This window comes from Lissotriton helveticus, chromosome 3_1 (assembly GCF_964261635.1).
Source record: "Lissotriton helveticus chromosome 3_1, aLisHel1.1, whole genome shotgun sequence".
In the NCBI taxonomy this organism is placed as follows: Eukaryota; Metazoa; Chordata; class Amphibia; order Caudata; family Salamandridae; genus Lissotriton; species Lissotriton helveticus.
Window position 1 is genome coordinate 1,169,101,774 of NC_136061.1, and position 12,322 is coordinate 1,169,114,095.

At 45.8% G+C, this 12,322-nt stretch overlaps 1 protein-coding gene across 1 annotated transcript in view; it reads right to left on the bottom strand.

Annotated features, from left to right (window-relative positions):
- RAB3GAP1 (RAB3 GTPase activating protein catalytic subunit 1) overlaps nt 1-12,322 on the bottom strand; it is a 436,470-nt gene that overhangs the window by 93,603 nt on the left and 330,545 nt on the right. Inside the window, exon 18 of the mRNA XM_078681808.1 lies at nt 3,022-3,159. Coding sequence (XP_078537934.1) covers nt 3,022-3,159 — 138 coding nt within the window. The remainder of the gene's footprint in view (nt 1-3,021; nt 3,160-12,322) is intronic.

Here is a 12,322-nt window from a genome sequence, read left to right on the forward strand (position 1 = left end):
ACGTCTCAATCAGATGTGAGTTTCGAATGACAGTGCACTGAGACCTGTTAACCAGACCTCAGTGCCAGTCCTCCTTATTTAAAACAAAGTGATGTCTTGTTCTTTCACAATTGGCTATGGACTTTAGCACCTTTGTCAGTCCTTTGTAAATGGTACCCCAGATACCTAGGGCATGGGCATTAAAGAGGGTCCCTAAGGGCTGAATCATAGCTTATGCCACCCTAAGGGATCCACACACAAATTCCACACAGACTGCCATGGCAGCCTGCATGACATGGTGCAAACCATGTTTGAAAACCTGCCATGTCAAAGACACTGCATGGGCTATAGGTAAGTCACCTCTGCAGCAGGCCTTGGAGCCCTAAAGCAGGCTGCGTTATAGCACATGTGAGGACATATCTACATGAGTAGATTTGATCCTGTAATGTCTAGTCCCATTGCTGGATATTACAAGTGAGCAGAGAAGTCATCTTACGGTATGTACTGGACATTGGTCAAAATTGGTTTCTCAGCTACATAATGGCTTCACTGAATCCTATGGTGTTTGGTATCAAACACCTCATATTATAAACCCACACTGAATCCAGTGATGGATGTATTAATACCTGCACCCAGAGGATACCTTAAAGGTACCCCCTGAAGCCTATAAGTTCTCCAGTGTGCTGGCTGACTGGCCCTGTCCAGCCTGCTACCAGAGACGAGTTACTGACCCCATAGGAGGTGAGAGCCACACTCACAGAAGAAATTATTTTGCACGTCACAAACGTGCCCAACAGAGTAGAGTGCTACATTAGAATGAAAGAAAATAACACACAACTTCACTTGAGACATCACTCTCAGAAATTCTGTGCAAATGTTTTTATCCATCTGCTTTATAGGTTTGCATTCCATCAAGGGTGGAAAGTCTAGAAAACCTCCGACCCCGTCCCCCCCACCCCAGTAGAGCACTAAAATCAGATGGTTTCATTTCCTCTGCCACAGTGTGCTTGAAAGGAAAGGTATGTCTCCAAAACACTGATGGACACGCATTACTCTCCCTATGCCCATAGGTCACATTGGTGAGACACCTGGATGAGCCCACATATATATGACGATACGCCAAAGAGATCCACCAGGCTTCTTTCAAGTTGCAAAATGTGGTTCTGATGTTGAATACTTAAGCAATAAATCTGTAGCCAGTAGCTATACTTGTGGAAGAACAGATATGCAACATAACCTGAGCTGGTGAGCATGACGCATAAATGTCTAAAAGGCCCTCCAAACTGTTTTAAACAGGCTGCCCATCTGTAATACTGAGCTTTACACAGAGAGCATACTCATTGCTCTTGCCCTGTATTGTCGAGTTCTCGAGCAAGCAGTAAGATGAGACTACAGAGGATTTTCCAAAGTTAAAGAAGAATTATATGAAGCAGAAAACCTGTGTCTAAATGGATTTGAGAAAACAAGATAATGTTCAATGTGTTGTGTCCACTGCCAGGGTAAATTGATGGCTGATCCCAATGAGGAGCCATGGGTAATGGTCAGATAGTTCTGCCGACCATAGCAGCTTCTAATACATAAACCGACAATTCGGATCTGCATACTATTAAGGTAGATGTTTTGGGAGCTGCCAGAGTTTAGTTTCTTGTACTATAAGGGTATCAAGCAGAACATACTTTACTCTTCAGGTCCAAGAAGCCCTGAAGTAAAGCGTGCAATTTGCTGAGCAGCCTTACCATTGTGATTTAATAGTAAGGCTCAGTAAACAACATACTCCTATTACATAAAAGAATTACTAAGCTAGAAAAAGGAGATTGTTGTATATTCACCCAAGCACCTGAAAAGGCACAGCAATCTCTTGGGAAAAGAAAAAAGGGTGTGGGAATGTCAATTGAACGTGTGGTGTTGTCACTTATAGTGATGGTGCTAGGACACCAGTGCATCCCCAGGGATGTCTGGAACTTTCTAGAACAGTCTCTACGATAACTACAATTGTAGAGTGACATGTGCAACAGTGGATGTATTTCATAGAGGAATCATATCCTTTGTAACATGTGTTATGTACTCACTGTACCTTTCATAACTGTCCCAGGTGTCAGTTGTATGCTATATAGAGCCCCACAAGAGAAAGACCAAAGGCTGAACTCCTCATCCTACTAGGCCAGTTCCAGCACAAAAACTTTTTTTGTAATAGTTTATGCATGTTTATATATTATTTTAAAATAATTCAGACCATATTAATGCTCCTCTGATATTTAGCCCTGCAACAACATCTTAAGGCCTTTTTTTCGGGAATAGCACATTGTGGTCTTGAAATTAACTCATGTTTCACCATACTAATTCAACACTAATCCTGATGGGTTCCAGAGTAGCATGCTACTTGCGCTTCAAAACCCCATTAGGGGTAGCAAGAGCTATATAAATACAAACCTCTTTCCCTCTTCTATCCTGCCACCTACCCTTCTCTAACCCATTTAACTGAATAACCTATCCACTACTCAATTTACCTCATATTTTACAATACTAATTTTCAAAACTAATCCTTTATGAGTTCCAGAGTGGCATGCTACTCGCCAGAAAAACGCTTCAACACCCATCAGGGGTAACAAGTGCTATATGAATGCAAACCTTTCTTCCCCTTTAATACCTCCGCTATCCTTCTCACTCCAAATAACGGACTAAATATCCACCACTGAAATTACTTCATATTTCACTATATTAATTCACCACTAATCCTTTATGGCTTCCTGAATAGCGTGCGTCAACAAGCACTATATAAATACAAACCTTTTTCCTCCTCTTTCCTTCTGCTATCATTCCAAATTCAAATAACTGACTAACCTATCCACCACATAAAATGTACTTGCATGTTACACTATACTAATTCAACACTAATCCTCTATGGGTCCCAGAGTAGCGTGCTACTTGCCGAAAAAGAGCTTTGACACCTCATCAGGGGTAGTAAGCGCTATATAAATGCAATTACAATACAATACAATATTGCATTAAAAATAATGTTAGTTTAGTGTTTATTTAACATACCTTGAAAGATTCCATATCTGAAAGCAAGCAAGCACTCTGCATCCGGGCCCGAAGGTGTGCTCCTTCTGCTGAGGTGCCCAGCTTCGCCAACACTTCAGACTGCTCTTCTAGCAAATCTTCGGTCATAGGTGCCGGTTCCTAAAACATGTACATAAAGATTTTGAGCAACATGTTTGTCTACATGGACTAAAGTCTCTAACCACAAACTGTTAAGATAAATTACATTTAAATCAAAACAACAAGAGGTTCAAAGAAATAGCCCAATCTCCCTATGAGAAATGTGCCTGTTTGAAGACGCTCAGCAGCCCAACCCCCATTAGGAAACCAATTTCAATGGGTCAACTTGACTCACCTTTAGTAGCTGGGACTGAGTGAAAAGAAACCTTCTGAGGGAGTGCTGTACTAAACAGCCCAACACAATAATGCAACAAGAAATAAAGTAACTCAATGCCCAAATTAAGTCTAAGCAGATATGATAAATTATGGATGAAAAAGGTTACCTGCAATAATTAATGGTAATAAGCAATGGAAAAAGAATCCAAGTAATTTTCAGAGAGATAACTTCCTTCCTTCCTTCCTTTCTTCCTTCCTACCTACCTACCCACCTACCCACCTACCTATTGTATGAAGTTCACAATCTTTGGCAGAACCAACCTAGAAGCAGTTACTGAATGAAAATAACAATGTCAAACACACAAAAGGTAGCAAAAGACACAATTGATGGAAGGAATGCAGAACAAATCAAAACATTCACCCCCAGTCAAGAGATCTGGGTTAAATTCATCATTCTATTGCTAACGATGCCACCCCAGTTTAGACCTGGCCATATGCAAATCAGCCTTGACCCTGTGCTTCATGGGATCAGTCCACCCTAAACTGCCAAGCCAGGTCCTCCCTGGACCGGAAACAAGCATCCTAGGACTGGTTTCGGGGTTTCACCCGTCATCAGCCAGGATAGCTTGAATCCAGTGGCACAGTGAGCCCGGGACCCACGTTTGGGCTTACCCGGCGCACTTAGGGTGAGAAAGCAAAAGGCAAACAATTGATGCACGGAATGCAGAACAAATCAAAACATTCACCCCGTCAAGAGATATGGGTTACATCCATCATTCTTTTGCTCACCATGCCATCCCAGGTGAGACCTGGCCATATGCAAGTCAGCCTTTACCCTGTGCCTCATGGGAACAGTCCAGCCCGCACTGCCAAGCCAGGTCCTCCCTGGACCGGAAACAAGCATCCTAGGACTGGTTTCGGGGTTTCACCTCTCATCAGCCAGGATAGCTGGACTCCAGTGGCACAGTGAGCCCAGGACCCACGTTTGGGCTTACCTAGCACACTTAGGGCGCGAAAGCAAAAGACACACAACTGATGGACAGAATGCATAACAAATCAAAACATTCACCCCAAGTCAAGAGATCTGGGTTAAATCCACACACAAAAAGTGACAGGAGGAATGCTTGCAATAAGTCTAATCACTGGCAATTGCTCAGGCTGGTATTCCAACCCTTCGTTCATTTTCCAACCAAGCCCACCTCAGATTAGACTCAGCCATATGCTAATCAGTCTTTGTCCTGCTCCAATAGGAACAGTCCAAGCCAAACTGGCAAGCTAGGCCCTCTGCAAACTGGAACACAAGCAACCAAAGACAATTTCAGCTAGATTGAGCCTCTTCAGTTAGGTGTAGCTTTGTTTCAGTGGCAAGGGACCCATATCTGAGCTTACCTTTGGCCTCTTAGGGTGTTACGTTGATGGGGTGGAAAGCTTTCCAGCGTGATTGCCAGTGGTTGCTCAAATTCATTACATCATCTTTTGTGCACCTAACGAAAATTCCAGCGACCTTGACTCAGAGCAGGCTTGAAAAGTCTGGTTTATGGTTCAAGCTTTCAAAATAATAAAATCAATTTCCCTTTAACCAGAGCTTCAAAAATTGTTATGAACGGCTGCCACTGGTTTGTGATAAAACTTATGTTTGTTGAGATGAACCATTCCAACAGGTATACTCTTTTCCAAGGCCCAGTTATTAGCACCCCAAGGTATCATAAATCCAAGTCTGACAGTAGTCTTAAAAAATTGTCCCAGACCACTCTGAACTATTGCACTTCAATATAACTGGAAATCAAGCTGTAGATACGACATAGGCCCCCGAGAGTATATATCTCACCAGTCACACAATCGACAAGGTGCAGAGGAAACAATCTCTCCACTCCGATATACCAGCAGACCCCCTTAATAGGTGACCCAGACTTTCCCCCGGCAATGGATGGCGCAGCTTACAGAGCGAGGCAGGAAGCTAACTGTGAACGGTGGGGGACTTGTTTGACTGTGAGCGTCTTATGGACTTCGCCACTCTACAGACCTATTACCCGCTCGGCAAAATGGCAATATTTAGCAGTTAATAAATAAATTGGAAGAAAAACAAATAATGGTTTTGGCATTGGTGGAATGCTATGGATGTAGTTGTGCACCCGGTGCGGGGCGGAAAGTCGCTCCGATTCAGTTTAACAATATTTAGCAGTTACACACTGGGTCACGAGACAGTGGATTCAACCACAAGCGGAGAGACCACTGCTACCCTTTGAGAAGTGGCTTATCACGAGGAGCTCCGACAAGAAACTGCTATCTGACATCTATGCATTTTTGACACAACCTGTGCACCCCCTGCATTCAGGAGAATGGGAGGGGGAATGCGAATACTCCTTCTCCAACAAGGAATGGAGTAACATCCTCCACTGTACCCGTATATCCGCACTCAACACTACCAGCAAGGAAATGCTTCTCAAAATAGCCCAATATTGGTACCTCACACCAGCAAGAGAAGCTACTTGGGACCCTAGAGGGGAGGGGATGTGCTGGCGAAGGTACAGACAACGGGGTACGGGATGTGCAGGCGAAGGTGTGGACAACAGAGTATGCTTACTCATCTCCTGTGGCAGTGACCCATACTGGTCCGAAATACTGGACACAGTCAATTCAAAAAGACCTTTATTCGAATTTCATAAAATTCATAAAAGTACAGCAATAAAAACATTTACATATCATAACAAATTAAGTCACAGTAATCATAAAAATCTTTTACAGCTCTCATAAATCAGGTTCAGGGGTTTTCCATCATCTTGCGAACATGCGTTATTAATCTAAAAAAAGTGCTAGTGCGAAAGGTCAATTCATCTGTGTCCAGGGAGAGCAACATAGAATAAGACTCCCCCAAGGAGAGGGGTCTTTCTTTTCTAAAATACGGAGTTAAAAACCAGTTAATATACTTTAAATAAAATTTACAGAAGAATAGGAAGTGTGAATCATTCTGTGTGCTTGTACCATCGCACGGACATGGGTTATATTGTATGGTGTGGTGATAACCCAAGGGAAAACCCAATAACAATTTTACAGAGCCCGCTCTAAGGCGCAATAACAGTGATCTTTCCCTATTAGTCATGGGGAGAGTGAGGTAGGATGGAAGAGGTTGCCTACACAATTCATTCCCCATATATGTCACAACAGTAGATTTAAGTGTTTCCCTTCCCATTCTTTCTGAATTATAAAGTGCGTACAGTGCATGTTTGACCTCAATCTTATCTTTTGGCTCAATCATGGATGGGTTGGAGAAAAGATCTCCCCTGCCCACGGCGCGCAGTGTCTTTGAAACTCCTGGGAGCCAGGGGATTTCCAAGCCATGCTCGCATTTTAGGCAATCTTTTATGATATCTTGTTAAAGTGGCTGAGTTATTCCTCCAAATCCTAATCCAGAATAGAGCTGGTCTAGTTCTAATAAAATCACATACGTGGGGGAGGTTCAGTTCCTTATGGCAAATGAATTCAGAGGAAGAGATTGGGGCACCCAGTATTTTTCTACAAAAGCGACTTTCTTCTCGCTGAATACTAGGATTTTTCCCCAGACCCCAAACCTCTGCCCCATATGTTACTACTGGTATGCACTGTAGTCTAAAAAAATGTAAAATAGCTCTAGTGGCACCTATTTTCTTTGGGCGAGACAGGCTCAAAATAGAATTGGTGGCCTTCGAGAACTTGCCCAAGGCGTGGGCCGAATGCCCACTCCATCAGCCGTTCGCAGCGAAGACCAACCCTAAATATGGAAATGTAGTCACAGATTCTAGTTTATCTGTCCCTACATGTATAGTATTGAGCTTTCGTTTACCGGGACCACATGGCATAATAAAAGATTTTTTTAAATTTACACGCAGGTCTAAACCCTCCATATGTTGAACAAAAGTTTTAACAAGTAAGCGGAGGGCATTAGGTGTGCGGCCCATAAGAACCGCATCATCTGCGTATAATAGGACTGGTAATGCTTACCCCTGGATTATAGGCACATCTCTGGTCACTTGTTTTAGGGCTTTAGCTAGCCCATTGATATGAATAATAAACAGCAGGGGTGCTAAAACGCTGGACGCAGTGTTTAACACGGACATATCCAGACTCCCCACTTTCATACTGCAAGGCCTCCTTAACCCACTCACTTACCCACTGAAGGCCCACCCAGGGGTAAAGCTATCACCCTCACATTGGGAGCAGCAAAGCCACTACTGCTCGCTAGGTGGGGGGACGGACAGGATTCCCTCACATCAGGATTGGCTGCGCAAAGTCTGGGATATCTTGGGAATGGAGAAACTCACAGCAGTGGCCACGCAGCAACTTTCACGGTTTGATAAGACGTGGCAGGCGTGCATAGCATACTCGGCGGATGAATTCCGTGAACTGACATGCCCCCAGTACCTATGAATCTTGCGTTTAACATCAGCGGAACCCATCACACACCATTAGGCCGCTTCCACCTCCTAGCACCATCATCTCAGGAGGGAAGTGCTCGCCTTCCCCCTCCCCTCCTTTTCCCCTCCTTCTCTCTTAATACTTTAACTTGCATATGCCAATATTGTTCTAAGTCTCTGTATTTTCTTGTTTTTCCTTTTCTTGTTTACCTACTGAATAGGCAAACAAATGATTATCCGTCGGCCTCTGGATGTAGGCTGTGTGTGTTGTAATGTGGTTTCTCCATAAAACCAATAAAAATGTTTCAAACAGAAATCAAACGTAGATCACAGTCCCCTCTAAAATCAGAAAGCCTGCTTTAAGCAAACAGATTTCAGAAGCTAAGCAGGTCGCTCGTCAAGCACACTGTTCAGAGCAAAACCTTTCTAGATTTCAGGTGGAAGGTATTGCAGCTTCACTGGTAGAAAACATCTCCACCTCCAGATCCAAACCCTGCAGAGAAATCCTAGTGAAAAACACAGGGAGAAACCCCCAGATCTTTGCAACCAGCAGATCTAGGAAGCCTCCTTTGGAGTAAATGAACTGGAACAAAAGGTGCAGTTACACTTCACAGGTGTAGGCATATCTCTGCCACATCATCCTACATTTTGTCAAGAAAAGCATATGGCCAGATGACAGTGGTCAAGCTCCCCGGAGGGTCATCTGCATAAACAAATTAGGAGTTTTACTCTCACTCCGTAAGACTCAGTTATTCACAATACTAATCGCTATCTGGGAAAATATTAAATGCAATATGGATCATAAGTGTTTATGAAAGGAAACATTAGACATAATAAGCATTAAACTGGAAAAATGATCACTCACTGTCAGTCCACATGTGCCATTTTATTGACGGCGACAGAATTCAGGCGAGTAGGTACAGCACATTCTGCTTCACAGCCTCGTTACTCAGCATATTTGTAATTGTTTGGATATTGTGCACCGGTACAGTTAATTATTAAAACAACTCTTTCCATGGCAGCTTAGTATTCAGACTCCAGTCAGGCGTATCTTAAAGATGCAGGGCTGTTTGCAAGATGCACTGGAATTATCAATTGTACAGAATTTGTTTAAGATCGAGGGCCTTGTTAGCATTAAGACTAGGAGCCTGGGTCATAAAGATAAACATACTCTTCTGTGCAAGGTTACTATTTTTCTGCTATTTGCAAACAACAAGTTAATAGTACGTTTACGACTGCGGAGACTCCGCAGTCGGGGCTGACGACACCATGCTGATGGGGACACACACAAAAAGATAGGACCGGCCTCATGTGATGTGCTGCTGATCTTGTGCTCCAATGCTGACACTTTCACAAAGCTCCGCCAATGCACCTCGTGTGACGTGCAGCACATCATACATGATGCTCCAGTGCCGAGTCTCTCACACAGTCTGCCGATGAGTGATGCTGCACACATCTGCCTCTTTAGCACTGAGACTCGCCCAGAGCTGCCAACGTAGTCTTGTGTGTGATGTGCCGCTCATCTTCCGTTGCAGCGTTGAGACTTGCACACACCTTTGCAGAAGCACCTCACGAGTTATGTACACATCTTCTGTTCCAGTGCTGAGACTCTCACACAGCTCTGCCGATGCACCCCATGTGATGCGACGCTCTTCCGATCCAGCAATGAGATTCTCATGCAGCTCCGCCGATACACCTCAGGCAAGGTGCAGTGCCAACTTCAGTTCCACCGCAGAGACTCTCAAACAGCTCTGCTGATGCACCTCATGTGATGTGCAGAACATGTCCTGTTCCAGTGTTGAGACTCTCAAACAGCTCTGCTGATGCAGCTCGTGTGTGATGAGCTGCTCCTCTGGTGTTCCAAAACTCACACTCTCACACAGCTCTGCCGATGCACCTCGTGTGATGTGCAGAACATGTCCTGTTCCAGTGTTGAGACTCTCACACAGCTCTGCCGATGCACCTCGTGTGATGTGCAGAACATGTCCTGTTCCAGTGTTGAGACTCTCACACAGCTCTGCCGATGCACCTCGTGTGATGTGCAGAACATGTCCTGTTCCAGTGTTGAGACTCTCACACAGCTCTGCCGATGCACCTCATGTGATGTGCAGAACATGTCCTGTTCCAGTGTTGAGACGCTCACACAGCTCTGCCGATGCACCTCATGTGATGTGCAGAACATGTCCTGTTCCAGTGTTGAGACTCACACAGCTCTGCCGATACACCTCGTGTGGTGTGCAGAACATGTCCTGTTCCAGTGTTGAGACTCACACAGCTCCGCCGACGCACCTCGTGTGATGTGCAGAACATGTCCTGTTCCAGTGTTGAGACTCTCACACAGCTCTGCCGATGCACCTCATGTGATGTGCAGAACATGTCCTGTTCCAGTGTTGAGACTCACACAGCTCTGCCGATGCACCTCATGTGATGTGCAGAACATGTCCTGTTCCAGTGTTGAGACTCACACAGCTCTGCCGACGCACCTCGTGTGATGTGCAGAACATGTCCTGTTCTAGTGTTGAGACTCACACAGCTCTGCTGATGCACCTCGTGTGATGTGCAGAACATGTCCTGTTCCAGTGTTGAGACTCACACAGCTCTGCCGACGCACCTCGTGTGATGTGCAGAACATGTCCTGTTCCAGTGTTGAGACTCTCACACAGCTCTGCCGATGCACCTCGTGTGATGTGCAGAACATGTCCTGTTCCAGTGTTGAGACGCTCACACAGCTCTGCCGATGCACCTCATGTGATGTGCAGAACATGTCCTGTTCCAGTGTTGAGACGCTCACACAGCTCTGCCGATGCACCTCATGTGATGTGCAGAACATGTCCTGTTCCAGTGTTGAGACTCACACAGCTCTGCCGATGCACCTCATGTGATGTGCAGAACATGTCCTGTTCCGGTGTTGAGACTCACACAGCTCCGCCGACGCACCTCGTGTGATGTGCAGAACATGTCCTGTTCCAGTGTTGAGACTCTCACACAGCTCTGCCGATGCACCTCATGTGATGTGCAGAACATGTCCTGTTCCAGTGTTGAGACTCACACAGCTCTGCCGATGCACCTCATGTGATGTGCAGAACATGTCCTGTTCCAGTGTTGAGACTCACACAGCTCTGCCGACGCACCTCGTGTGATGTGCAGAACATGTCCTGTTCTAGTGTTGAGACTCACACAGCTCTGCTGATGCACCTCGTGTGATGTGCAGAACATGTCCTGTTCCAGTGTTGAGACTCACACAGCTCTGCCGATGCACCTCGTGTGATGTGCAGAACATGTCCTGTTCCAGTGTTGAGACTCTCACACAGCTCTGCCGATGCACCTCATGTGATGTGCAGAACATGTCCTGTTCCAGTGTTGAGACTCACACAGCTCTGCCGATGCACCTCGTGTGATGTGCAGAACATGTCCTGTTCCAGTGTTGAGACTCTCACACAGCTCTGCCGATGCACCTCACACAGCTCTGCCGATGCACCTCGTGTGATGTGCAGAACATGTCCTGTTCCAGTGTTGAGACTCACACAGCTCTGCCGATGCACCTCGTGTGATGTGCAGAACATGTCCTGTTCCAGTGTTGAGACTCTCACAGCTCTGCCGATGCACCTCGTGTGATGTGCAGAACATGTCCTGTTCCAGTGTTGAGACTCACACAGCTCTGCCGATGCACCTCGTGTGATGTGCAGAACATGTCCTGTTCCAGTGTTGAGACTCACACAGCTCTGCCGATGCACCTCATGTGATGTGCAGAACATGTCCTGTTCCAGTGTTGAGACTCTCACACAGCTCTGCCGACGCACCTCGTGTGATGTGCAGAACATGTCCTGTTCCAGTGTTGAGACGCTCACACAGCTCTGCCGATGCACCTCGTGTGATGTGCAGAACATGTCCTGTTCCAGTGTTGAGACTCACACAGCTCTGCCGATGCACCTCATGTGATGTGCAGAACATGTCCTGTTCCAGTGTTGAGACTCACACAGCTCTGCCGATGCACCTCATGTGATGTGCAGAACATGTCCTGTTCCAGTGTTGAGACTCACACAGCTCTGCCGATGCACCTCATGTGATGTGCAGAACATGTCCTGTTCCAGTGTTGAGACTCTCACACAGCTCTGCCGACGCACCTCGTGTGATGTGCAGAACATGTCCTGTTCTAGTGTTGAGACTCACACAGCTCTGCCGACGCACCTCATGTGATGTGCAGAACATGTCCTGTTCCAGTGTTGAGACTCTCACACAGCTCTGCCGATGCACCTCATGTGATGTGCAGAACATGTCCTGTTCCAGTGTTGAGACGCTCACACAGCTCTGCCGATGCACCTCGTGTGATGTGCAGAACATGTCCTGTTCCAGTGTTGAGACTCTCACACAGCTCTGCCGATGCACCTCATGTGATGTGCAGAACATGTCCTGTTCCAGTGTTGAGACTCACACAGCTCTGCCGATGCACCTCATGTGATGTGCAGAACATGTCCTGTTCCAGTGTTGAGACGCTCACACAGCTCTGCCGATGCACCTCGTGTGATGTGCAGAACATGTCCTGTTCCAGTGTTGAGACTCACACAGCTCTGCCGATG